This window comes from Erythrolamprus reginae, chromosome 2, assembly GCF_031021105.1.
Source record: "Erythrolamprus reginae isolate rEryReg1 chromosome 2, rEryReg1.hap1, whole genome shotgun sequence".
Lineage (NCBI taxonomy): Eukaryota > Metazoa > Chordata > Lepidosauria > Squamata > Dipsadidae > Erythrolamprus > Erythrolamprus reginae.
The window spans coordinates 225,721,955-225,749,640 of NC_091951.1; the positions used below are offsets into that span (position 1 = coordinate 225,721,955).

The 27,686-nt window shown below is 42.4% G+C and overlaps 1 protein-coding gene across 2 annotated transcripts in view; it reads right to left on the bottom strand.

Moving 5' to 3' along the window:
* LOC139162083 (ephrin type-B receptor 5) overlaps positions 1-27,686 on the bottom strand; it is a 254,307-nt gene that overhangs the window by 146,843 nt on the left and 79,778 nt on the right. For both annotated transcript variants that reach the window (XM_070742108.1, XM_070742109.1), the window contains exons 3-4: positions 26,940-27,004; positions 23,733-24,429 (exon numbers count right to left, since the gene is read on the bottom strand). In XM_070742108.1, coding sequence (XP_070598209.1) covers positions 23,733-24,429; positions 26,940-27,004 — 762 coding nt within the window. The remainder of the gene's footprint in view (positions 1-23,732; positions 24,430-26,939; positions 27,005-27,686) is intronic.

Below are 27,686 nucleotides of genomic sequence, written 5' to 3' on the forward strand. Positions count from 1 at the left end.
TTGGAGTTATACCTTTATTTTTTTGAGCAGTGTATAATGTAGTATGCTTATTTGGGAATTGCAGGACTGCAGGGAACTATCACATATTGTGTGTGTGTGTGTGTGTGTGTGTGTTGTTTTTTGTTTTAAGTACAAATTCAACTGCAGAATGCTGCTAACCTGCAATTGCATTTTCTTCTAGATGTTTAACACCTGGATTAGCTTTTGGGCTCCATAAAGATTTGGTTTCCTCAGGATGAAGATCCACCTTTTTCATAATATAGTGAAGGGGACTATTTACTACATTCTGTTTTCAGATTACCTTGATAACATTTGGAATGTGCATCTGTCTATCCCCCACCTTCTCCCAATCATTCATTGTGTTTATAGTTTAATTCCTTTCCTTTCTTTCTTTCCCCTTCCGGGCTAGTAAGGAGATTCACATTGCCAAGAGAGCTACAGTACTTATAGAGCTAATACTATTGAAACTTTTAAGGCAAGACATCTGCTTCAGGAGGGGAAGGGTTGAAATATATATGATCATGAAATAAGCAAAGTACAATCTTTTCTGGCCGAGAGGAAAACTGGAAAAAGATCTAAGAAAGAATGAGTCACTCCTGGCTTGGCAGGAAAGGGACTAATGTTACGTTTAACTGCATCTTTCTCAGCCACAGTTCCTATACCAGAATGGAACACCCCAATTTTCATCTGATTTCATTCTTCTATGACAGTCATGAACACACCTGAAGAATGTGGAACTATTTTTAATCAACTCATCTATCCTATTTGATGAAGAAGTGGGCAGAAATGTCCAGCTCCTATTCCATGCTAAGGTCTGGCTTTCAATGCTCTACTTCAGGGGTCTACAAACTTGGCACCTTTAAGATGTCATGTTGTTGTCAATGCCCCAAATAACATCTGAGAAATAAATCAGATTCCAGTCCATTTCTCTCACATAAGGCTTGATTTATTATCAGAACCATGTTGGTCACGCTACTGCCATTCCGATACTAACTTATTTCCAGTACTCCACCCACGTTCATCCCACATCCCCACACCCACAAGTTCATCATGAGGACAAGTCCAAGTGCAGAGATTTCACCGACTTCCTCTTTTCTTCAGTTGATGCAGAATAAAAGATGACCTTGGACTCTAAGAAAGGAATTTGTTGTGGCTAGTAACTTTCCCTCTCATGCAACTACCTCTCCCAGTTCCCCTAATACTGTGCTACTGTGGCAGGTCAAAGTCACTAACTCCAAATGATGGCTTCGGACTGACTTAAGACTTGTGGACTTCAACTACACTGGCTGAGGAATTCTGGGAATTGAAGTCCATAAATCTTAAAGTTGCCAAGTTTGGAAATCCCTGAACTAAAGCATTAGAAACTGTATCTCAGGGGTGTCAAATGCGTGTCTGTTGTCACATCGTTGTCATATGACTTATTGCCCCTCCGAGTCCTCGGAGAGGGGCGGCATACAAATCCGATTACAGTGAACCCTCGAGTTTCGCGTCCTCAAGTAACGCGAAAGGGCTATTTCGCGAGTTTTCAACCCGGAAGTAAACTCCACCATCTGCGCATGCGTGCCCTTCCACGCATGCTAGATTGTGGAGTTTCCCCGCCGGGCAGAGGCTTCCCTGGGTCTTCCCCCTCTTTCTCTATGTTGCTTCTTCCTCTCTCACACTCTCTTCCTCCCTCTCTCATCTCTTTCTTTCCTTCTCTCTCTTTCTCTATCTCTCCCCCTCTTGCTCTCGAGCGGCCGCCTAGCAGCTGATCTGCTCGGCAGCGCAGCAGCAGCGAGGAGCCGAAGATCTTCGGCTCCTCGCTGGTGCTGCGCTGCCGAGCAGATCAGCTGCTAGGCGGACGAAGGAACCTTCCCTGGGTCTTCCCCGCCCGGATCTTCGGCTCCTCGCTGCAGCCGCGCGCCCCTCGCCTTCGCCTCACCTGGCGGGCGAAGGAGGGCGCAGCTCCGGCCGCTCGCCTTGGAGCCGGTCTGCCTCACTGCCTCCAGTCCGCGGCAATTCCCCTCAGCACGCTGCCGGATCCAGCGGGGGAGGGGGGGAAGCGAAGGCGCGGCGATGGGCAAGGGCTGCCAGTGAGCCTTCTCCGTCCCTTTCCTGCTGCACCGGTCTGGGGCCAAGTGGGCGGGGGGCAGCCGGGACCTCGCCTGTCTCCGCCGCCCGCATCGCCCCTCCGGCGGGCCGGCCTCCCCCGCCCGCCTCTGCTGCAGCCGCCACCCGCCTCCCCGACTGGCACAAAAGGGCCCCGCCCGCCCCGCCCCGAAGCTTACCTGGCGGCGGGATTCCCTCCCCCCGCAGCCAAAACTAAAAGCCTGTCTCTTTTTTTTCTTGAGGCGAGCCCAAGCCGTTTCTCTCTCGACCGCAGCCGAGCTTCCCTCGGCCCCCTTTGGCCCCGTCGCCTCCTCCCCGCCTGCCTTTCCTCGCCAAGCGCACGAAAAAAAAGAGAGAAGGCTTCTACCAGAAGCGGGTGATGGCGGAGGAGCTCCGAAAGCTGGCTAGCGGCTTTTCCCCCGCAAGAGATCCTTCATGCCCCTGCCCGCCGTCCCCGGCTTCTGGTAGAAGCCTTCTCTCTTTTTTTTCGTGCGCTTGGCGAGGAAAGGCAGGCGGGGAGGAGGCGACGGGGCCAAAGGGGGCCGAGGGAAGCTCGGCTGCGGTCGAGAGGGGAACGGCTTGGGCTCGCCGCAAGAAAAAAAAGAGACAGGCTTTGAGTTTTGGCTGCGGGGGGAGGGAGTTAGGAAAGTCCTACTTCTCTCCCCGCAGCTAAAAACTCAAAGCCTGTCTCCTGCCGCCCGGTTTAGCCAGGACACGAGCGGCGAAGTGACACCCCCCACCCCAGCACTTTGAATCCCGCCGCAAGGTAAACTTTGGGGCGGGGCGGGCGGGGCCCTTTTGTGCCAGTCGGGGAGGCGGCGGTGGCTGCAGCAGAGGCGGGCGGGGGAGGCCGGCCCGTCGGAGGGGCGATGCGGGCGGCGGAGACAGGCGAGGTCCCGGCCGCCCCCCGCCCGCTTGACCCCGGGGGGCTGAAGGGAGCCGGGCGGGGGCTACTCCCCCAGCCGGTTAACTTGAAGCGCTCGATTAACCGGCTGGGGGAAGGCAGGGCATTTGCCTCCTCTTTCCAGCTGAAGGAAAAGCAGACAACTGCCTTTCCCTCGGTCGCTTCCCGGAGACCGCTTTGGAACATTGCTTTGGTTGTTCCTGCCTCTCCTGCAGCAGAGAGAAGCGGCAAATGGCCCAGCCCTTCCCCCAGTGGCTTCACCGAGCGCTTCGGGAAGGTGCCGCCTGTCTTCGCTGTAAGAAAGGCAGGTGCATCCAAAGCATGCGGAGAAGCGGTTGGGGGAAGGGCTGGCCATTTGCCGCTTCTCTCCGCTGCAGGAGAGGCAGGAACAACCAAAGCAATGTTCCAAAGCGGTCTCCGGGAAGCGACCAAGGGAAAGGCAGTCGCCTGCTTTTCCTTCAGCTCTAAAGAAGCGGCAACTGCCCTGCCTCCCCCCAGCCGGTTAACCGAGCGCTTCAAGTTAACCGGCTGGGGGGAGGCAGGGCAGTTGCCGCTTCTTTAGAGCTGAAGGAAAGGCAGGCGACTGCCTTTCCCTTGGTCGCTTCCCGGAGACCGCTTTGGAACATCGCTTTGGGAGAGGGGGCAACTGTTCCCGGTTAAGAAGCAAGAATCCACCCCCTAGCCAAACGGCTTTTTTCCTGTTTAGCACGGCGTTCGAGCGCTAAACACGAAAAAAGCCGTTTGGCTAGGGGGTGGAAGTGAAAGTGAAATGCCGGCGGCTCTAGCAGCTGCTACAAGCAGCATTTCACTTTCCCTCCCAGGCAAAAAGATGCCGGCATTATGGGCTGATGGGGCCGGACTTCCCAGGCGGAAGGCGTGCCCCTCTCCCCGGCATCTTTTTGCCTGGGAGGGAAAGTGAAATGCCGCTCGTAGCAGCTGCTAGAGCCACCGGCATTTCACTTTCCCTCCCAGGCAAAAAGATGCCGGCATTCTGGGATGATGGGGCCGGACTTCCCAGGCGGAAGGCGTGCCCCTCTCCCCGGCATCTTTTTGCCTGGGAGGGAAAGTGAAATGCCGCTCGTAGCAGCTGCTAGAGCCACCGGCATTTCACTTTCCCTCCCAGGCAAAAAGATGCCGGCATTCTGGGATGATGGGGCCGGACTTCCCAGGCGGAAGGCGTGCCCCTCTCCCCGGCATCTTTTTGCCTGGGAGGGAAAGTGAAATGCCGCTCGTAGCAGCTGCTAGAGCCACCGGCATTTCACTTTCCCTCCCAGGCAAAAAGATGCCGGCATTCTGGGATGATGGGGCCGGACTTCCCAGGCGGAAGGCGTGCCCCTCTCCCCGGCATCTTTTTGCCTGGGAGGGAAAGTGAAATGCCGGCGGCTCTAGCAGCTGCTACGAGCGGCATTTCACTTTCCCTCCCAGGCAAAAAGATGCGGGGGAGAGGGGCACGCCTTCCGCCTGGGAAGTCCGACCCCATCAACCCAGAATGCCGGCATCTTTTTGCCTGGGAGGGAAGGTGAAATGCCGCTCGTAGCGTGGGCAGGCGCGCGCGCGGGGACCCCAGCTTCGCTTCCCAGCTGGGAAGCGGCCCCAGCAATGGCGTGGGCGGGCGGCGCGCGCGCGGGGGAAACCCCAGGCGCGAGCAACGGGGTGGGCGGGCGAAGGGCGGTGGAAGTAAAAACACCATCTGCGCATGTGCAGATGGTGTTTTTACTTCCGCACCGCTACTTCGCGAAAAATCGATCATCGCGTGGGGTCCTGGAACGGAACCCTCGCGATGATCGAGGGATCACTGTAAAACAAAACAAAACAAAACAAAACAAAACATAAAATAAAATAAAATAAAATAAAATAAAATAAAATAAAATAAAATAAAATAAAATAAAATAAAATAAAATAAAATAAAATAAAATAAAATAAAATAAAATAAAATAAAATAAAATAAAATAAAATAAAATAAAATAAAATAAAATAAAATAAAATAAAATAAAATAAAATAAAATAAAATAAAATAAAATAAAATAAAATAAAATAAAATAAAATAAAATAAAATAAAATAAAATATAAAATAAAATAGTGACTTTTCTCCCTTTGCTAAACCCAGGGGATGAGCCTGGCCAGTGCATGATGTATCCAGCCCACGGGCCATGAGTTTGACACCCCTGCTCTATTTGGAAGAGAAAGGTGACATTTCACGCAGAGAGCATATAATAATTTAAGCAGAAAAATCCTTTTCCCCCTACATTCTGTTTTTCCTTCTGCATATGATTTGAAGCTGAGATTGAACTATAAGCCGCATTGTCATTCCATGGTCTAAGAGCATGTCCACTTCTCAAAAATAAATATGGCAGCGCAACAGAGAAACACGGCCTTGAAAGAAAGTGCAAACGTTCATATGCTGAATGATGGGTTTGGGGTACTGCCAAGGGCAAAGGTGTGCCCACGCTCTTGCGTTCAGTCTCAAGAAGAAGGATGTAAAGAGTGTGTACAGAAACTGGGCGGTGTGGTGTATTTTTATATGGTCTGTGCATATACAGATATAGCACATTCTTTTTTGTCAGAGTTCATATGAGGTTAATATATCAAATACTTTCAAAAATAAACAACCAAAGAGAAACAAATGGAAACATGTATGAGAAGAAACTTCTCAGGTCTTTTAACCTACTACTAGATAGTCAAAGTAACCTGAAGCTGGACAAAAAAAAAGAAATCTTTGTTCCAAAGGGGCAGCTTATATGAAGAAAAGTGAGAACTAAGAGTTCAATCTAACAAGCATCTCTTTCCTGGAAGATAAATTGTTCAGACTGCAGAGAACTCCCTGAAAGCTTTTTTAGAGCACTTGTAACTAGAGTAATTCTTTGGCAACCTGTTATGGCTGATATTGTAGCCCACTTGGCACCTGCACTACAGGACTCCCGTGAGGGAAAATTGGCACACTTTCCCCAATGGAACAAATGATGTTCAGTTATGGAAAACACGATACCTGGTGTCTCCCTTTGGGGATCCCGGCCTTGAAATGCAAGCTGGGCCTCAGTATTTATTTCTTAGTTATGGAATGCTATTAATTGGTTTGTATACTCATCTAATCTGGCAGTAGATGTGCCTTAAGATGTAAAATGAGTTAAAATAATTTCCTGAACCTTTAATTCATTCAAGGCTGGTTATTATATCTGTCGTTTGGCCTTTATTATACTAAATTTTAATCCCGGGGAACAAAATCAGTCTCGTTTGTTCACTGATGAGTTTCCAAACAGTTTGCATTTTCAGCTATGAGAGCAAAGTCATCAGCATAATGCAGAATATTGATATTTCTTTGCTCCAGTTTTAAAGCCACACTCATCTTCTTCCAATCCAGCCTCTGCCAATACAGTGTATACCCAGAATATTGAATATGAGCCACTAAATCAATATTGAATTTTAGTGTTATAGCATATAGAGTTATATTCGGTATATAAGATGAATAAATAAGGAGAGACTCTATAGGTTTCTCACATTTTTGTCAATCTGGAGGCAGTTTGTTTTGTCATCTTCCATCTGGACTGTGGCTTCCTGTACAAATTTTCCTTCTGTTGCCTGCCATATTTCTGTATAGTTCATCAATTCCAGAAACATTCTGACTTAGCAATAAACAGATCTAATTTCATCGTCTCGCAATAGAGATTGTTTTAAACTCACTTTTATTGAGGCTTGTATCAGGGTTATATTTAACTGGGGGGGGGAGCCAGGGGGGCGTGGCCAGGGTGGGCGTGGCCATCTTGGCACAGCTTCCTTTTGGGTGGCAGAGGCACCATGGGCCAGTCCTTCTGTCAGGCCGAAGCCATCATTTTGAGTTAGAGACTTGTTGGATACAAACTGTAGAATAGTAGAATGGTATTGTGGGAATAGTACTGTGGGAGGGGTGGTTGCATGAGTGGGGGGGAATACTAGCCACAACAAATTCTTTCAAGAGATTCAAGGTCATCCTTTGTTCAGCACTAGCCGGAAGTACAGGGAAGAATTGTAGATGTTGAGAGAACTGAAGTGGTCCATGTGACAAACTTGTGGTGTGGGGACAAGGGATGAACTTTAACCTGGGTGGAGAGCTGTGGGAAAAGTTAGTATTGGGTTGACTACAGTTCATAGCCAACATGACTCTGTTAATAAATTGGAACTTAGAAGAAGGCCAAGGTTTGGACTCTGGTTGATTTCTTGGATATTAATTGGGACGCTGACACCTTCGCTGTTTCCAGGACAGCTCTGCAGACCAGATCTAAGCACTCCGCAGGCCAGATCTGGCCCTTGGGCCTTGAGTTTGACAACTCTGTTCTAAGATACCTTGGATGTTAGAATTTCTCTTATACAGAATTTTTGGCTATTCCTTCCATCTTTGCTTAGATCATATTTGAATCAGTTACTCTCTGACTATGGGCATCCTTTAACACAATTTGTGGATGGAGCCTCCTAAGTTTGGAGATTGTATTTATTTCCTTGTTAAAGATGTTGTTGTGATATGCTTCTTGTCTTTCTCTAAAATTTGTCATTGAATGTTTCCTACGTTCTTTGTCTTTTTTAACTTTCACTTTCCAAAGTCATCACCAGCTGCCAGCAGTTTGGCAGATCAAATCTCAGTAGGCTCAAGTTTGACTCAGCCTTCCATCCTTCCAAGGTCAGTAAAATGAGGACCCAGATTGTTGGGGGCAATATGCTTATTCTCTGTGAAATGCTTATAGAAGGCTGTAAAGCACTGTGAAGTATATAAATCTAAATGCTATTTTCTTCTTTTCTTGGCAATTTTCATCATTTCTTCAGCCATCCAATTTGCTTTCTTCTGTTTCTTGGTTTGGGGTGGGTATAAGCTGAAGATCATATTGTGGAATATAATCAACTTTCTTTTTCTCTTCCAGGTTAACTTGGATCAAGGCAGCTTTGTAATATGTTCCATTGTAGCCCCTGTTCATTTCTTTGCTGTTGTAACTTTTATTTATTTATTTTTATTTATTTATTTTATTTATTTAATACACAATGAGGGTTTTAGTGGGTATATATCTATATACACATAGTAAAATACATGATGAAGGTTATAGAGGAGATACTCATAGTAAAATATATCTAAGAAATAATAGAAAAGACGTTATAGTAATAGAACATATCAATGAAAGAATAGAAGAAGAGATATAGGAATAGAAGAAAGGTATAGGAGATATAGGAGAGCAATAGGACAGGGGACGGAAGGCACTCTAGTGCACTTGTACTTGCCCCTTACTAACCTCTTAGGAATCTGGATAGGTCAACCGTAGATAATCTAAGGGTAAAGTGTTGGGGGTTTGGGGATAACACTATGGAGTCCGGTAATGAGTTCCACGCTTCGACAACTCGGTTACTGAAGTCATATTTTTTACAGTCAAGTTTGGAGCGGTTAATATTAAATTTAAATCTGTTGTGTGCTCTTGTGTTGTTGTGGTTGAAGCTGAAGTAGTCGCTGACAGGCAGAACGTTGCAGCATATGATCTTGTGGGCAATACTTAGATCTTGTTTAAGGTGTCTTAGTTCTAAACTTTCTAGGCCCAGGATTGAAAGTCTAGTCTCATAGGGTATTCTATTTCGAGTGGAGGAGTGAAGGGCTCTTCTGGTGAAGTATCTTTGGACATTTTCAAGGGTGTTAATGTCTGAGATGCGATATGAGTTCCAAACAGATGAGCTGTATTCGAGGATGGGTCTGGCAAAAGTTTTGTAAGCTCTGTTAAATAGTGTGAGATTGCCAGAGCAGAAGCTACGTAGGATTAGGTTTACAACTCTTGAAGCCTTCTTGGCTATATTGTTGCAGTGGGCTTTAGCACTTAAATCTTTTGTTATTAGTATACCAAGGTCTTTAACCGACTGGGGATTATCTGTGATAATTTGATTATTCAGTTCGTATTTGGAGTTCAGATTCTTTTTCCCAATGTGTAGGACAGAGCATTTGCTAGTTGAGATTTGGAGTTGCCATATGATTGATATGCCCTCCATATGATGAAACCCATGTATATAAGCGTTGTTTTGCTTTTTTGAAGACTGTATGAGCAATGGAGAAATCAATGGATCACCACAAATTGATAAACTGTCTTGTTCCTTCATTTATTATTCCTAAGTCATATTTTTTACCCTACTGTTTCCAACGTCAGCATTCTAGTCTCCAAACTCAAGCACCAGCAGATCTTACTTGCATGTTTTATGAATCTCCAATTAAGTTTCATTAAAAAATCCAAAAAATTGTATTTTGCATCAGTGGTTGGAGCATGAGCCTGAATAACTGTCATATTAATCTGCAAAATCATATTAATACTACAGTCTTTCCTCGAAAATAAGACCCTATCTTATATTTTTTTGAACCCTGAAATAAGTGCTTGGCCTTATTGCTGTGCACTCAAAAGCCAGATTGGGCTTATTATCAGGGGATGTCTTATTTTGGGGAAAACAGGATATTTGGTCATTAAATGTATTGTATCCAAGCGCTGGCTTTGCCATATTCTTCCTGACTATAATTCCATAATTTCTTCCTTGTTTTTTCTGTCCTGAGTAGTAAACAGTATGTTCTTCTAAACAAAATTGTCCAATTCTAGCCCATTTCAATTTGCTGGTGACATTTGTTTCATCTTTCACTGTGTCAAATGTATTCACATTTTCATGCTTCTTATATTTCATGTTTTCATTCTAAATCTATCTTCACAGTTTTAGATTTTTTCCCCCCTGCATGACAACATCAGCAAATACACATCCATAAAGCTTTAATCTAGCTAGATTATATATACAGTGATACCTCGTCTTACAAACTTAATTGGTTCCGGGATGAGGTTCTTAAGGTGAAAAGTTTGTAAGATGAAACAATGATTCCCATAGGAATCAATGGAAAAGCGATTAATGCGTGCAAGCCCAAAACTCACCCCTTTTGCCAGCCGAAGCACCCATTTTTGCACTGCTGGGATTCCCCTGAGGCTCCTCTCCATGGGAAACCCCATCTCCTGTGTTTTTGCAATGCTGCAGGGAAATCCCAGCAGGGGAATCCCAGCATTGCAAAAACGGGCGCTTCGCTGGCAACAGAAGTCCGGAGGTGGGGTTTCCCAGTGAAGGGAGTATCAGTGAAATCGCAACATCGCAAAAACACCGAAGTCCTCGAAACCCCACCTTCAGACCTCTGTGTAGCATCACAAAAACACGGAAGTTCCCATGTAGGGGTGCCTCAGGGGAATCCCAGCAGTGCAAAAACGGGTGCTTCGCTGGCAACGGAAGTCCAGAGGCAGGGCATCCCAGCGATGGTGGTGGGTTTGTAAGGTGAAAATAGTTTGTAAGAAGAGGCAAAAAAATCTTAAACCCCAGGTTTGTATCTCGAAAAGTTTGCATGATGAGGTGTTTGTAAGATGAGGTATCACTGTACTGTTAATACTATGAAAAACCCTCAGCTCTTTCTCAATAGTATGTTGGAACCACTTGATTCAAGAAGCTCATCTAACACCTTATTGTCAATTATTTCATTGTATCTACAGTATCTTCCTTATGAATTTTTTTAAAAAGAAGAATGGTATATTATGAAATTATGTCTTTGGTATTGATACTAAAATGATCATATGTTTCCAGCATTTTTCTGTATCACTACTCCCCAAGTGTCTGCATGCTTTAGCTGGGTAGCTAGGATGAACATTATACTTTGGGCGACCCTGGTAAGAATGCAGCTTGGAATACACTTCCAATGATTTTTGCTCATCCCTAGGAAGCCCCTTCCTCATCATAATGAGGGCAGCATAGCAGGACTTAAGGATGGACCACAGCATTATAAATGAAATAAAGCTTTAGCACACATTAAAAAAACACCACAATAGCCACTGACAGCAGGAAAAGTTAGTTTCACTTCTTGTTATTTGTTGCTGAAAAGCTTTGATTTATAGCATATTAACACTAGCAATTATTGGCCTGGAAACATTCTTGAAAAATGAGCATTTTCAGGCTGGCTACTAATGAGGTCATATCTCCACACTACTTTTTCCTACCAATGTTTTCTCTCTCTCCCTCTCCCTTTCTCCCTCTCTCTCCCTCTCTCTCTCCCCTGTGTGTCTTCTTTTATGTCCAGATTATCCATGCCATGGTAGAAGTTTCAATAATTCATCTCTAAGGCTGAAGGATAAATATGCAACACTGACAGAACCCTGCAAAGATTTTGTGAACCTCCATGATAGCTCTACCATTACAGTGATCTAATTGTTGTCATATGGTGCTTGCCTTTGTGAATAAAAGCAGATGAACAGATTGCTGTTGGCATAAGGTAAAGTAAAGACATCCTCAAACTGAGTTTGATTCCCAGGAATTGCACTCATACATTTTTGGGGGGCAGATACATGGAACTGCTTAGCCATTGTCTTTTTCTACGGATGTGTTTTTGTTTTTCATTTTCTTGTCAATGTTGATTTCAACCCTTAAGGACCGATATATTCTCCTGAGACAAAATGGGACTAGGCATCAGTTATACATGGAAGCACACAGCAGGCAGGGGCTTTTTTGGTACCTCACCTGCTTCAGATAGGTCCAATAATAAAGCAGCAATTCATGGCATATGGCAAATTCCCAAAGGAAAAAAGAAATGGAACAATTTTTTTAAAAAAACATTTAAACATTTAAGCATAAAAACTATCATATTAGAGTGGTACTATTCACGGGGGAAGGGAGAGCATGACTACAGACTCTCCCAAATATGAACCTATCTTTACTGGAATTGTGGTTGTTCTCCATTATTCTACAAATTCCTTGTGTTGATATTAGTTTCTAGATAGTTACTTTGTCAGTTATTGGTTTAACATACCAACTTACAACTAGAGCTATGCTGCAAATTAACCTGAGTCACCAATTTCTCCAAAAAGCTGTCTCCAACTGCAGTCTGTGCCTGTGCAGCAATATCATATTGTGAAAGCTCGGTTTAACAGACTATCTGAAAAAGTGGAGGAGGGAAAGGTGTTCTGATTACCTATACTGAGGCATATGATGTCATTGTCCAGAGAGACTATAAAAACAGATCCATTATTTTAGGAGTGGAGTCCAAATACAGATGTGTTCCACTGCATCCAAAGTCCATTCAAAGAGGGTCTGTTAAAATGATATTTACTGTCTGTGTCAGGAGTTGATATATTTGGCACAGCTACAACCGAGCAATATATATAGTGACCAGGAAGAAGTTGCCAGCAGCAGCTCAGAGTCTTGAATTAGGGCTCTCAAGGCATGAAAGGCCAAGACATAATCTAACAACCTTCTAAAGCAGAACAATTGCCTGAAGGAAACACTGAAATTATTTGTTTTATTACCTGTTGTGGTTAGCTCTGGCCCAGCTCCTGCCCCAAGGAATGTGCAGGTGGATGTGGGGGAAACATCCACATGCCGCAGGCCTGTTTTGCTCTTGATGGGATCTGTCGACGAAGCCTCCTCTGACCAAGGAAGCGTGAGTGACAGGGAAGAGGGGAGTTTGGCAGACAGCCCAGGAGGAGATCAATCATCTGTATCATCCCTGGATTCTGAACAAGAATTAATGACACAACCACGCATGTGTAGAGTGATGCATAGGAGACAAAAACTGAAGGATTATTACAAGAGAAAATGAGGCCACCTGTGGTTGGGTGGGGCTGCTGTAATTAGTGTCACAGATAAAACCACAGCCTGGTGTTTTAGCCTCATGGCAGTTTATCTGATTCATTGTTTCGTCAAGATCGTGGTTTTTGTGCTGTTCAAGATTGTGTGTGGACTCTCTGGACTTTAGAATTGGACTCAATTTCCCAGTTATTGGGTGAGCAATTGGATTGCATTTAACCTGTGCCTTGTGTGTACCAGCAAATCCCTTTGACATTTAAAAAGGGAGCTGTTTCTGTTTTTCTGTTTATAAAATCTTTGGGGTTTTCCTTTCCTCGTGTGGTGTGTGTCTTCCTGGACTAATTACTCTGTAATTACGGGCAGTTGAAACACACCGGCAGAACAATTACCCATGGATGATTTTAATTATGGGACATTTTGGCTTTACACATAATGCAATCACAAAAAATGGTTTACAAATTACAATGACTTTGTTCACATAATACAAAAAAGTGCCAGCGGTGTTTTGTAAGTGCTGTAGTCCTCTCCTCACCTCTCTCTCTCTCTCTCTCCCTCTGTGCATGTGTGTCTGTCTGTCTTTCTGTCTGTCTGTATATATTCAAGACCTCAAGAAACTGCAGGGGATATGAATAGACCAAATTATACTACCAGAAAGATAGTGGTGGGATTTTCAGACTGATGCATACCCACCACTATTTCAAATTTGGATTCCTCCACTATTTCAAATTTGGCCACTGAATAAGAGGGACACAATCCTGGGAAGCTTTGGAGAATGCAGAAATGGAAATCAGTCTGAGTTCTTAAGGGGAATCTTCACATTTCAAGATGCCCATTAAGCTACATTGCTTGAAGACCAGTATTTTCTGCCTGTGCCTGGACCAGATTTTCTCTTCGCTTTCAGTTAAGCCACTAATCGATTAGTGTTCAGTCAAAGTGTTCATAAACTGCACTGTTTAAATTCAGTGTATTGACAATTGCTTTGCAGGCTTCAGTAGACAGGACAAGATATCTGACAAATCTTACCATTTGAGGTCTTGCATGGTGTACTAAATGTTTTCTGCTAAGTTACTGAGCACCACTGCCAATTTTCTCCAAAGGATGAAAAATTCCTTAGATGAAGGGGGGGGGGGGGCGTGACTGTCAACATGTTGTTTTTTTTATTAACAGCACATATCACCTAGCAGCCAATTTAAAAGAAATCAATTCAGTGGCAATTAAATTTTTTCAGTCAATTGGATTTCTTAATTTTTAAGACAAGAACTAAATGACCTGTAATAAGAAAATACAGGGCCGACCAAATCAGCCTGACCTTGAATTCTTTCCATCAACTCACAGCTTCTATTAAAATGTGATCCACATTATGAATTACAAGAATATTATTTTCCTATGTGGTATAGACATATTAAATTGGATGTTAGGTAATAGGACTTTAATTGACATAAAGCTAGAAGTTTCTAGACTTGTTTTTTGAAACATTCACAAGGCCTTGGAAGACAATCAAACGCATAGGTCTATTGTTGGTATAATCCAATCCCCTCCCACTAAAAAAATTAAAGACACAGTTTAAGTGAGTTTATTCCAAGACTTAAAGGTACATAATTGTTCTGCCAACAATGAAGAAATGGCTGTTGAAAACTGATGTATTCTTTAAAAATTAATTTAGTGTTAATTAGGTCAGTGTAAAAAGACTGTTCTAATTTTTTGTTTATCATTCAAAATGATTAGTCCAATATGAAATACATATACTTCTGGGTCAAAGATACACTAATTAATCTCAGACATTTTCCAATCATCGTTCTCAAAGTTGCCATTTCCTGTAAATGAGCATATGTAATTTCAATGTATATAATATGGATTTCAGAAATATGGAAAAGCAGCAATGACTTTTGCTGCAGCACTAAGCTTCTGAATGCTTATTGGTTTTTCTCCTGGCAAATTCCAGTTGACTACAGGAAAAATTTTGAAAAATTATACATGGGATCAGCAAGAATCCAACTGGCAAAAAGAAAGCTCGGGATCATATTGGTTGGAAACATGTGGAAGAGGCCTTCATCCTTCAGTGGATAGACAACAGCTAAGATAATAATGATGATGATACATAGGATTGTGTTGTTAGACATCAAACATACGTAAATTATCTAACAGTAAGCACACAAGTAAAAATACAAAGTATTGCATTATATCTAAGATTTAAGGCCCCTTAACAAAATGAGACACAAATTGCTTACGCTCTAGGGTTTTTTATATACAGTATTATCTGTTTGTCTGAATTGGTGGTGTGTCATAGAGGAGGAAACAAAGCCTGGGGCTGAGTTAAATTAGTAGAAAGACCCCAGCTTATGAGAACTTCTCCCTAAACTTTCCCGAGACTGACATTGTTATGTCTTTGGTTTTCTGCCTCAGGGACAATCATAACCAATGTTATTACCCAGAGAATGAAAGACACACTGTAATGCTAGAGAACAATGTTAATCATAGGAAACGTAATGGGAGGGAACAAGTTAGCATGTAAGACAGGGTTGTTAGTTTTGGCAATAACGTCTGACTGTGCCGACATGCAAGTTGGCAGCTGCTTCAGAAAGCATCCCTTCTGTGTCTGTCTCTTTGAACATGTATTTTCTTTCCGATCTCAAGTTAAATCATGTTTGGAATAAAACCATGGCCTGAATCCAACTGTCTAATTATGCAGGCGCTAACTAGTTAATCTTAAACCACAAAATCAGCTAGATAAAAGTAGGGTGGGAAGGAGAATGAGACTCCAGGAGGAGGAGGAGGGAAAGCAAGAGACTTTAGCTTCTTTCAGCAAGTCTTATACTGGGAAACTGTGAAGGAGGGGGAGATCAGAAAATGGTGCTGCTCCAGTCCAGGTTCCACATCTTCATCCTTGAAAATCTGCCAACTTGAGAGCAATTTTTTTTTAATAAAGGCGGAAAAAAGAAGCTTTGCGAAGGGGGTGAAAGCTGCCAAGAAGACAGACTTTTATTATTATTATTCATATGGAAGCAGGAGTGTGTGGATTCACTTTCAAGCAAGGATTGCCACGTAACACATGAATAGGAAACACTGCTTGAAAATAATACACCGTAGTGAGAGGGGAAAGTCTATAAATTCAACCCACATTTTAAGAGGAGTTGGGAGGGATGTAACGTTCATCTCAAATTATTCAGATCTTCAGATCACAAATCATTCAGAGAGAAAGCAAGGCAAGATGCTTTGTTTGACTTAGCAAAGTCAAACAATGTCCCAAGAGAGCGAGAAGGGCTAAGAACACTCCGTGGTTTGAAATGGAAAAGAAAAAACGGGGGAAAGGAATAAAGGGAGTTTAAAAAGAAGCTGCCAGTTGGGTGCCCAATATCTCAGTGCTGAACATCTGTACTACAAGTTGTAGGTAAAATTGGATTCCCCTCTATTAATGTTCTTTAGATTCAAAATGTAAACAGAGGAACGTCAAAAGTGTCTTTCGACTCTTGCCTGACGATTAAACTTTAAAGTTTTGACTTAATGTGACTGGCATAATTAAAAAATATATGCTGGCTGGAGATCAGATGGTCTTCTCCCTTGCCCTCTTCATTTTAATCAGGAGGAATATAAGTCTTTTGTGTTCAGTATTTTAGATATATATATATATACTACATAAAGATACTGTTGGTCATCTTATAATTAGAATTTCTCCAAATAATGAAAAACTTTGAAAAGTACAATTTTGACATCTTTGATAAGTTTTACTTTTCATGTTATGTCTTATTTTAACTACAGCTATTTTTTTTTTACGAAGGATTAAGTTTAAGCCTTTTAAAACAAATAAAAATGAGAACAAAACCTCATAATTTAAACAATGAAGGCTCGATTATATTCAAGTCCCATGGGGAGATTAAGGACTTGCTGAAACAAACATGTTTTGGGTCCAACCCAAAAGACATTGAACTTTGCTGGGAAGGGAGTTCCAGAGAATAGGAGGAACCACAAGGAATGTGCAAACCGTCTCTGATCATTTCTGCAAATTCCTACATGTAGAATTGCATTTGGAACATAAATCCACTGAACAATTTTGGCAACTGAGCTCCAAAGCTCTGTTATAAACTTATATATATGCTGCTTATCCTCTTATTGTCTAACATATTTAAAGCCCTACATGGCTTAGGGCCAGACTATCTTCTAGCCTTCTACCACATAGCTCCCAGTGACCAATAAGGCCCCACAGGGTCCCATCAGCTAAATAGTCTCGGCTGGCAGGCCCGTGCAGGAGGGCCTTCTCTGTGGCTGTTCCAACTCTTTGGAAACAGCTACCTCCTGAGATCCGGCCTACTCCCACCCTACTGGCCTTCTGGAAAGCGATAAAGACCTAACCTTTCCAGCAGGCCTGAGGCCGTTGACCCGATGATATATCAGGATCCAGCCATTAATGACATCTATGTTTTTTTTAATGTTTTAATTATTTTTAATGGTTTTAATGCTTTTAAGGGGTGTTAATATTACATTGTGTGTGTTGTTTTTAGGTTGTAAGCCGCCCGGAGTCCTTTGGGAGTTGGGTGGCATATACGTAGATCCAAATAAATGAGTAAGTAAGTAAGTCCCATTCAGGAGCAAGGATTCTACTCTTTGTTCTGTTGGGCTCTCTGGTAGAATCCTCCCAAAAATTCACAGGTACAAATTTCAGACACACACATGTTTGAAAATTCAAAAAAAATGTTCTTTATAAGGAAAAATCACTTAAACTAAGCCCTCTTTTGGTATAGCAAAGAGCACTCGTCTCCAAACAAACTGGTAATTTATACAAGTCCCTTATCAGTCCTGTGATACTTAGCTTGCAGCTGTGAGGCAATTCAAAGTCATTCTTTCACAAAGTGAAACACACTTTGCTCTGGTTTAGTTTCAAAGCAGGGAAAAATCAGCACACAAAAAGTCAAAGTCAGTAAAGCAGTCATGAAACACAACAAACGATCAGATAATCCTCCACAATGGCCAAACCCACAGGCTGCTATTTATAGCAGCCTCACTAATTACCACAGCCCCACCCAACCACAGGTGGCCTCATTTTCATTGATAATAATATCTCAGTTGTTGTTGCCTATGCATCGCTCTCCGCATGGGTGGCTGTATCATTAACTCTTGTTCTGAATCCAAGGAGGAGCTAGATAATTGATCTCCTTCTGAGCGGTCTGCCACACTCTCCTCCTCCCTGTCACTCATGTCTTCTTGGTCAGAGGAGCCTTCATCATCAGATTCCACCGGGGGCAAAACAGGCCTGCAGCATGTGGATGTCTCACCCACATCCACAGTCCTTGGGGCAGGAGCTGGGCCAGAGCTAACCACAACATTCTTAAATAATGCCATTAAGATTTTAATTACTGTGCATCATACTGAAGATTCAATTGGTAGTTGTTTCTTTTAAATCTGATAGTAAGATGTTTTAACCCAGGAAAACATTTACCTCAGGTGTGGGTTCCACTTACTTTCCCTAGCGGTTCGCATCACAATGGAAGTGTGTGTTTTTCCCATGCATGAGAGCTTTGCTCGCTTGTATATCCCTGCTACATCATGCAAAACATCCAGAAATGACCCTTTGCGCATGTGCAGAAGCCTTTGTGCATGTGCAGAAGTCTCTGCGCATGTGCATAAGTCTCTGCGCATGTGCAGAAGTCTCTGCGCATGTGCAGAAGTCTCTGTGCATGTGCAGAAGTCTCTGCCATGTGCAGAAGCCTTTGCGCATGTGCAGAGGTTTTTTTTAGCAAGCCGCAGTGACCAGAGTCCTGGTTCGGGAGTGTGGACCACTGGTCATCGCTGCTAATTCAATGAGCAGCCATAAATTTCCACTACTAGTTTTAAAGAACTGGTGCGAACCAGCAACAACCCACCACTGATTTACCTGCAACAGTAAATATGTCCTTTTTGCCATGGAAGATTACTGTTTATTCAGAGCGCTCACCATGAACACACTCTTATTCAACCACATTTTTTCCCTTCCAAATTTGGAACTTGGACCTGAGTATCCACTAATGATCATATTGGTCAAGAAGAGATGAGCAGGGAGAGGACACTCCTAGTTTAAAAATGAATGAAGCAAACAGTAATTAATAGCTAGGGTAGAAACATGTCTGGAGCAACTACCAATAATTTTCAATACATTTTGGCACTGAGCTTAAGTACTACTATTAGAGAAAATGGTAACATTTGGCTCTGGGACCACATTCCCATTTTGTTCATAGATAAGTAAAAACAGATCCCAATATATTGAAAGTGTTCTGTCGGGCTCTCTGGTAGACTCCTCCCAAAAATTCATAGGTACAAATTTCAGACACACACACATTTGAAAATTCAAAACAATGTTCTTTATAATGAAAATTCACTTAACCTAAGCCCTCTTTTGGTATAGCAAAGAGCACTCGTCTCCAAACAAACTGGTAATTTATACAAGTCCCTTATCAGTCCTGTGATACTTAGCTTGCAGCTGTGAGGCAATTCACAGTCCTTCCTCTTTCACAAAATGAAACACATTTTGCTCTGGTTTAGTTTCAAAGCGGGGAAAAATCAACCCACAAAAAGTCAAAGTCAGTAAAGCAGTCCTGAAACACAACATCAGATAATCCTCCACAATGGCCAAACCCAACCTAATTACCACAGCCCCACCCAACCACAGGTAGCCTCATTTTCTTTGATAATAATCTCTCAGTTGTTGTTGCCTATGCATCACTCTCCGCATGCGTGGCTGTATCATTAACTCTTCTTCTGAATCCAAGGAGGAGCTAGATAATTGATCTCCTTCTGAGCTGTCTGCCACACTCTCCTCCTCTCTGTCACTCATGTCTTCTTGGTCAGAGGCGCCTTCATCAGCAGATTCCACCGGGGGCAAAACAGGCCTGCAGCATGTGGATGTCTCCCCCACATCCACAGTCCTTGGGGCAGGAGCTGGGCCAGAGCTAACCACAACAGAAAGGAACTTTCTTTTAGGGAATTGTGCAGAGAACTGCTATTCAATGGTGGGTTGTAAATATTTTTGCTACTGATTTGTTCATGTTTGAGGGAAGCTCCGCCCACCCGTCCCAGGTGGGTGGATAGAGCCTCCTACCACCAGCGTTGCTGGTTCTAAGAACCAGTCTGAGCAACCCACCACTGCTGCTATGGATCATTGTACATATCTAATAATGCAAATAAAAGTCAAGTCATAAGAGTTTGTATATTTAGGAGAGAGATCTTGGATTGTCAACACACAAGACTTCTTAAAAGTAGGCAAGCAAAGTTCTAATAAACAGAAGTGATTTTGCTCCTGCCTACTAAGCAAACACTTGGTCAAATATTTACAAGATTAATGCAGTCAATCAAGAAAGTAAAGCATCTGCATTTCAACAGTCATCCACTACAAAGTAAGATCATTAAATGATATGTTATTGTAATTATACCAAGCTGAATCATCAATTTTCTTGGAACGTTTCCATTGCCAAACAAACCCACCTCCCTTCTGAGAATGTTTGAATAGAGGATGCCAAAAGAAATGGTACAGGCAGCCTGTTAAGGATGGTTAAATGAGCAAAATAATCGTCTCCTCTTTCAGAGAGCTACCAGATGTGGGCTGCGAAACTTCAGATGATTATTATGGCTGGAAAAAGTAGCTCCGTCACAGATCTATTGTGAAAAGTGTGATGGCTCTGGCAGTTCTACCTTTGCCTTCTTTCTGGGGCCATTGATTTTACTTCCCTTTACTAATTGAATCACACTGCCAAGGTTGATTGAAGTATATTAAACTCATGCAACTCTTTGTGCAAATTCTTCAATATCAAAGATAATCCCTGTGACTAATCTGGAAATCACTGTTCTCATTCTCAATTTTTGGATCTAGAAATAGTTAGAGGGGAAGGAAATTCTTCCTGAAAATTGCACAAATCCCTCCTGGTGTAATAGCCATAATGGCTATTGTCCTTTCTATTTCCTGGATTTGGTGCACAGGCAGTCCAGTTAACCAAGGATCACGTGCTATGCCACTAATCTTATTTTTCAGTGTGATGAAAACCACTGGCGGTACATGAAAATTTAAAAAGAAAACGAGAGACTAAAACATGTGTGTCTCTAAGGAGATCCCGAAAGACAATTAAAAAGCCAATTCTTTGTCATTAATGTCTTCATTTGTGGTGACAGATTGATATTACCAAAAAAAAAAAAATGCTTATTGCCATGTCTTTCATGAAAGCCTCCTTGGATTTGCACTGTTGGGGCCTGCAATGGCTATAAAGTTAAACAGCACATAGAACATTTCAACATGGTCTAATTATAATAAGAATCATTAAAGCAATCTACTCAATCATTGAATAGTTCTATTTTTACGCAAAAGTATTATTAGCTTTCTAAGGTACTACAAAATTTGATTTTGACCTACCAGAGTAGTCATAACTTTTCCTGGAGAAAGGCACAGCTGAAAAAGTTGATCTTTTGGGAATCAAATACAGTGATACCTTGTCTTACAAACTTAATTGGTTCCGGGATGAGGTTCTTAAGGTGAAAAGTTTGTAAGACGAAACAATGTTTCCCATAGGAATCAATGAAAAGGCGATTAATGTGTGCAAGCCCAAAATTCACCCCTTTTGCCAGCCGAAGCACCCATTTTTGCACTGCTGGGATTCCCCTGAGGCTCCCCTCCCACCTCCGGACCTCTGTGTTTTTGCGATGCTGCGATTTCACTGAGGCTCCCCTCACTGGGAAACCCCACCTCCGGACTTCCGTTGCCAGCAAAGCACCTGTTTTTTGCGCTGCAGGGATTCCCCTGCAGCATCACAAAAACACAGAAGTTTGGAGGTGGGGTTTCCCATGGAGGGGAGCCTCAGGGGGATCCCAGTAGCGCAAAAATGGGTGCTTTGCTGACAACGGAAGTCTGGAGGCAGGGCATCCCAGCGGCGGCGGTGGGTTTGTAAGGTGAAAATAGTTTGTAAGAAGAGGCAAAAAAATCTTAAACCTCGGGTTTGTATCTCAAAAAGTTTGTATGATGAGGCGTTTGTAAGATGAGGTATCACTGTACAAGGAACTGTCTAATTGTACAGGCAGTCCACTTATGACCACAATTGAACCCAACATTTCTGTTGTTAAGTCAAACATTTGTTAAGTGGCTTTTGCCCCATTTTATGACCTTTCTTGCCACAGTTATTACTATTAAGTGAACCCCTGTAATTGTTAACTTAGTAACACAGTTGTTAAGTGAATCTGGCTTTCCCAATTAACTTTTCTTGTCAGAAGGTTGCAAAAGGTGGTCACGTGACCCTGGGGCACTGAAATGGTCATAAATGTGAGTCTCTGAATTTTGGTCACATGGCCATGAGAATGCTGCAACCGTCATAAGTATGAAAATGGTTAGAAGTCACTTTTTCTGGTGCTATTATAACTTTGAAGAGTCACAATGGCATTGGATAAAAGTGACTTATAACCATTTTGTACTCCTGTATAGAAAAGGTGTTATAACAGTTACTACAACACACTCTTAACTACCCTGAGTTGTGGAAGAGATCGATGTAATAATTAGAATAATTATTACACTTATAATTAATATTTATAAGTGTAATAATTAAAAGTAATTAACTATATAAATATTTAATTTCTTCATATCAGCTCCCAGGAAGGAGTATATTTGCAAATAATCATTATAGTTTTTACACTTTAGATAGAAACTAGTTAACTCAGATGCTCGACCAAGAGGAACCCACTTCTTTAAAGGTTATTCTGAATGTTTCCAACATGATAGGAAAAAATGCAAGTGATTCACATCTCAAATAAGAAACCGCCAGATAAAAGGCAAGCTAAGCATGTGCTGGGGCATTCTTGATACAATTAACATTCAGAATAAACTGGCAACTAATATATCGTTATATATTTTTCTGAATTTCTCTTCACTAAATTTAAAAACTAAATAAATAAAATGGGAGGGGAGGAGAGGAGAGGAAATGTAAGGAAAGGAATGGAACAGGGGAGAGGAAAGAAAAGAAAAGAAAAGATGGAAAGGAGGTGGGGAGGGACTACAGCTACAGCTCTGGAATATAGGACTGACTTTCTCACCAACATCAGCAAGCTACTGTCACTCTGCCCATCTTCGTTTTCCTTCACGCAGATTGACCAACTTCTTGAGAGAAGGAGCACAAAAGAGATTTCCAGACTGGGTGCCTAGAGCAGGCACTTTCTCTTAGGCCTCCCACCCAGAGGCCTCGCAGAAGCAGACAGGTTGGCCTGAAAGGCAGCTGAGCTCCCCCACCACCACTAGTGCTCTGCAGGATTTAAATTTGAATTTGGTCGTCCCTGAGGGCCAAAAGGTTGGAGCAAAGTATTTGGGCCATTTCTCAAAAGGTTGGGCAAAGAATTTGAGCCATTTCTTCCTTTCAGTGGTCCATGAAAGTACATCTATAATTATGTAGATCATAAAGTTGAAAAAAAGGTGAAACAATTTTTTTACAGATCTATAGATACCTTGAGGCTGGCTGTGACAAGGAATGACTGGAAGGGGAGGGGCCAGGCGAGGCACCCCTTGATGTAGGTAATATTGAGTTGGCCACTCCTACCCAGTCGCATGATCATGAAGCCACTCCCGCCTGGTCACATGACCATCAAGCTACTCCCGCCTGGACACATGACCGTCAAGCCGCTGCCAAAAATTGAAGCCATGCCCACAGAGTGGTAGTAAATAATTTTGGAACCCACCCACAAAACTTCAAGTAGGGCTAGATATTGTTTATTTAGTAACAATCCTCCTTTTTGTGTGTGGCATGCCTAAGTTGTTGGACAGAAGAAGAATTGGTGTTCCCTATTTGCATAAAGAATAGGGAGAAGCAGGCTACTAAAAGTAAAACCTGGCCAGCAACTTTTCGAGCCCAAGCAACAAGGCTGATTCAAATCCATAATCTCTTTTGAAGAAAGCCACAGGATTATACCAAGTGTGACTTGAGTCACCCCAAATTGACTCAATATAAAGATGAGGAAAGATTATCCAGGCAAATCACACAAAAGCATTAACAGGAAGCCTCTTGAATATGTATTCTATATTCACAGCTTAAATTTTTGTTTTTCACAGGACTCACTGACTCTTGCATACTGTTGGGAAGCTACTATCAAAGACACTGTGGGTTTTTATTCCAAACAGGCTGACTTGAAATTGCCAGGGATGCTCTCTTGAGCACCTGTTTCTTACCTTTGCAGATCCTCTCGCTGTCCATAGGCTCGTAGCCAGCACGGCAGGCACATCTTCCGATCGCCACCATCCACTCCCCTTCCCCGTTGCAATGCAACTTTACTCCAGAGGAGCCAGTACTGCTGGCTTCTTCAGCATCAGCCACACAAGTTCCTGGTGCCTCCACCAAAGAAGTCCTTTCACCTCCAGCAAACGTCTCTGGGAAAGAGGCAAAACCCTTCACCACCGCAGGACATTTGTAGAAGAAAACCTGCACAGCCACCAGAGACATGCAGGCGCCAGAGTCTTGAAAGGCCAAGTAGAAACCCCTCTGCGTCAATGGCCCAAAGCTTCGCACCTTGACATTCATCTTCACCACCTTCCCAGAGCTATCCACCTGGGAGAAGCTCTCGTCAGCAGCAATTGTATCCACTTTGGTCCAGGGGCCCTCGTGCCACTCGGGATGCTCAGCAGTGGCTACATCCGTCTCCGACTCGTGATAGTAAAGGGTGAAAGTCTCTTTGCAGGAAGAAGCCACCGTCCTCATGCTGGCACAGTCACGAACGGAAAAGCGGAGGCGTATGTGAACTCTGTGGGCTCCACGGCGCTCTATGAAATGAGTGCGCAGCCAGTTATTCTGCCCGGGCTCAGCAACATTGCATACTTCAAAAGTTCGAATCAGATGCTTCCTGTCATCCAAGACACTAACCTCATCCCACTGCATGGAGTTGGGGAAGGGAGGAGAGGAAAAAGGAGACAAACAAGCTGGAATATATAAATCATATGGGATTGGGGGACAGGGTTAGTTTACACCTGAGAACAGCCACCTGGATACTGCCATAATATATATTACACAAATTTGGCTTTAATTTTAGTTTCATCGTGTTTAGAAGCTCCTCGGGGATAATATGAGATTAATATTACTTGGTTCCCTGACTCCCAACACCCAGTGCCTTCCGTAATGTATGTCTTGTACAGGGGCTCAGGACCGTTTCTTGGAAATCAATTGCACATCTCTCTTCTGCCTACAATCATTTTTAAAAATGACTTTCTGAAGAAGGGAGGGGGAGAGAGGGGGTGACAGAGGTGAATGAGGAGGGGGAGAGGAAAAGGAGAGGGAGGAGAGGACAAGGAGGAGAGGGAAGGAAAAGGGGGAGGGGTAAAATGAGGAGGAAGAGGAGGAGGAGGAGAAAAAGAGAAGGAGGAGGAAGAGGAAGAGGAGGAGGAAGAAGAAGAGGAGGAAGAGGAGGAGGAGGAGAAAAAGAGAAGGAGGAGGAGAAGGAAGAAGAGGAGGAAGAGGAGGAGGAGGAAGAAGAAGAAGAGGAAGAGGAGAAACAGGAGCAGGAGCAAGAGCAGGAATAGAAGGAGGAAGATGAAGACAAAGACAACAACAATGACAAAGACAACACTGGATGATAAATGTCCAATGAATTTTCCTTCCATGTTCTGAAAAATCCCATATTAAAAAACACTCGCCACACTGCAAATCATTCTAGATTGCAGGTGTTTTTATTTAACACATACATGCTTTGTTAAATTACCATCCATCCTAGGAAAAATTAATTGTACTCAAACATGCTATTCTTTGAGGAAAAAAAGGAAGAAGTAAGTTTAAAAGGGTGCCAATTCTTTCCTCCCAAAGATTCTGAAAGTTCTTCCAGACTAGGGAGATACTGGGCGTTTTCTCTCGAATCATTTAAAAAAAATATGCTTAAATTTAAAGTAATAAGATTGAACTTTTCCAAAACTGCATGTGAGTAGAGATATACAGAATATTCTGACCCCAAAACCAGCTATTCCACGTGTTCCAAGCATAAAGCATATATGCATATTCATTCATAATTTCTATCTACAATTCATCCTATAAAATGGTCAAAGAAATCCATTATTTCTTAAAATAATGTTTAATTTTTTTCAAAAAAATAAAAATTACCCTATGGTATTTTTTCAACAAAACTTAGCTACGTTAACAGGGAGCAATTAGTATATACTAGCATCTCATATATCATTTTGGCTATAAGATGGAAAATAAGGGTTGTTCCAAACTCTTTTTGTTTTCTATAGCCAAGCACTCAACAATTTGTGGTTTCTGCCATCAGAATATAGACCACTGGATTATTTGAGTTATGTCCCATTGGATTACAGTCAAACTGGAATACATAGATTAGTTTTTTTAAAGTTATTATTGTACCCTAGAATCAAGGGGGAAATGGACACTTTTTTGATTAAGGCTTTGAGTTTCTAAGAATTATTTGTCAATCAACAAGATTAATAATCCAGGAAAAAAGTGCAGAGCGTGGGCATAGTTTAAATATCTTTTATACTCTTACGTTTTACTGCCCATTCACTTCTGAATGTTTAATGAAATTCTGAAGCGTGCTTTTGTTGCCTAATAAAATTGCTTTAATGAGACATTTGCATTCAATTTTCCTTAGAAAACACTCCTGATTTTGCTCTTCTTTCGGTATTCATAATTCTTTTCTCTCCTTTCTCTTCTCAAAATCAGCAGGGGGGGAAATAGCATAGAGAAATAGGGGGAATTAAAACTACACAACAGCCACTCTTTTGTTATCACCCCACTGGAAAAACTACCCATAATGCTAATAATGGTATGTTGGTTCAACAGCAGTATTGTCAACTCCATTTTTCTTCAATCTGGGGCTATCAAATGAGTCTGAAGGCCAGACTTTAAATATGGATAGCCATTCTCTTTTTCAAGTATAATAAGCATGGAGTTAGAGAGTCTTCATGGAGTCAAGGAAAGACTATATCAACTCACTATATCAACCCAACTTTAGGGGGAAAGTATAATTATTCAACCTCCAACAATGTGACTCTCTTGACAGTACTTTCTACAATGCTCCTTTGATGAAGGCAAAAGGTCGGTCTTAAAGAAATAACAAAAACAATTTACATCTATTGCCTTTTGTGGATCTATTATGAGAAGACTCCTGGGTTGTCTCCCTTATGATGATACTCCAAGACAGAAGATCCAAAGGCTTGGCAGAGATAATTGTCAGGGGGGGGAAATCAGTCAACAGCTTTACAATCCTTTCTATTGTAAGGGTTCCATTGTCTATTCCATTGTCTTTCAAAGGGGAATACCATCTGAAATCCCAGCTATTACATCTTGGCCGCTCTATAGGTCTTTGTTGTGTGCAGAACACATTACCAGGTATTAAACGGGTGGGTCATTTTCAGTAAAAGAGTATGAGGGGAAGCACCTACCCCTTCAGGAGGATGGGCGGTCCATCCAATCTCAGAGGTCTCTCCTGTTGTATCCAAAAGGATTTCTGTTGGAGAGATAAACAGATAAAAAATGATGATTTTAGGAGACAGTTCCAAATGACAGCTAATTCCTTCCTATATCATCTCCTGAGGGCTAGCATGATTACTAGTCTCAAACAAGATTTGCTATCATATATGGGATCGGGGCTGGGGGAGCCACGGTAAGAGTTTGTCAGCTTTGCAAGTGATTTCTTGCAAGTCTTCGGGCATGATTTTCATTTAAGTGGTTTCATCCATTACATGCAGCTACTTCATACTTTGGGGATGAGTCAGAGGTACCACCTTTATCACCTGTTTCCTTCCAATTTCCATTGAAGAACTTATTTGCAAGCAGCAACTACGGCAGATTCTGCTTTTACAAACATTGAATTCTTCTTAGATTACCCATTCTCAAAGTCTTTATCTTCAAGACAGAGTTAGTACCTGTGTTATTATTTTCTTCTTTTGTTGAAGATTCTAGCAACAGGACAAGGCAGCTTAAGCTCACTAAAACATGTTTGGTTCCTTAAGTGCCCTGTGACAACAGTGGTGATCAAAGGCTCCCTTCCCCTTCCCTGCTCTCATATCTCAGTTAACACTTAACAATAACTTTTTGAATATTTTTTTTAAAATATTCAAAGAGACACCAATAGTTGAACAAAAACGCTTTCAAGTCATTGTGTAACTTCATCCAGAGCAAAGAATGAA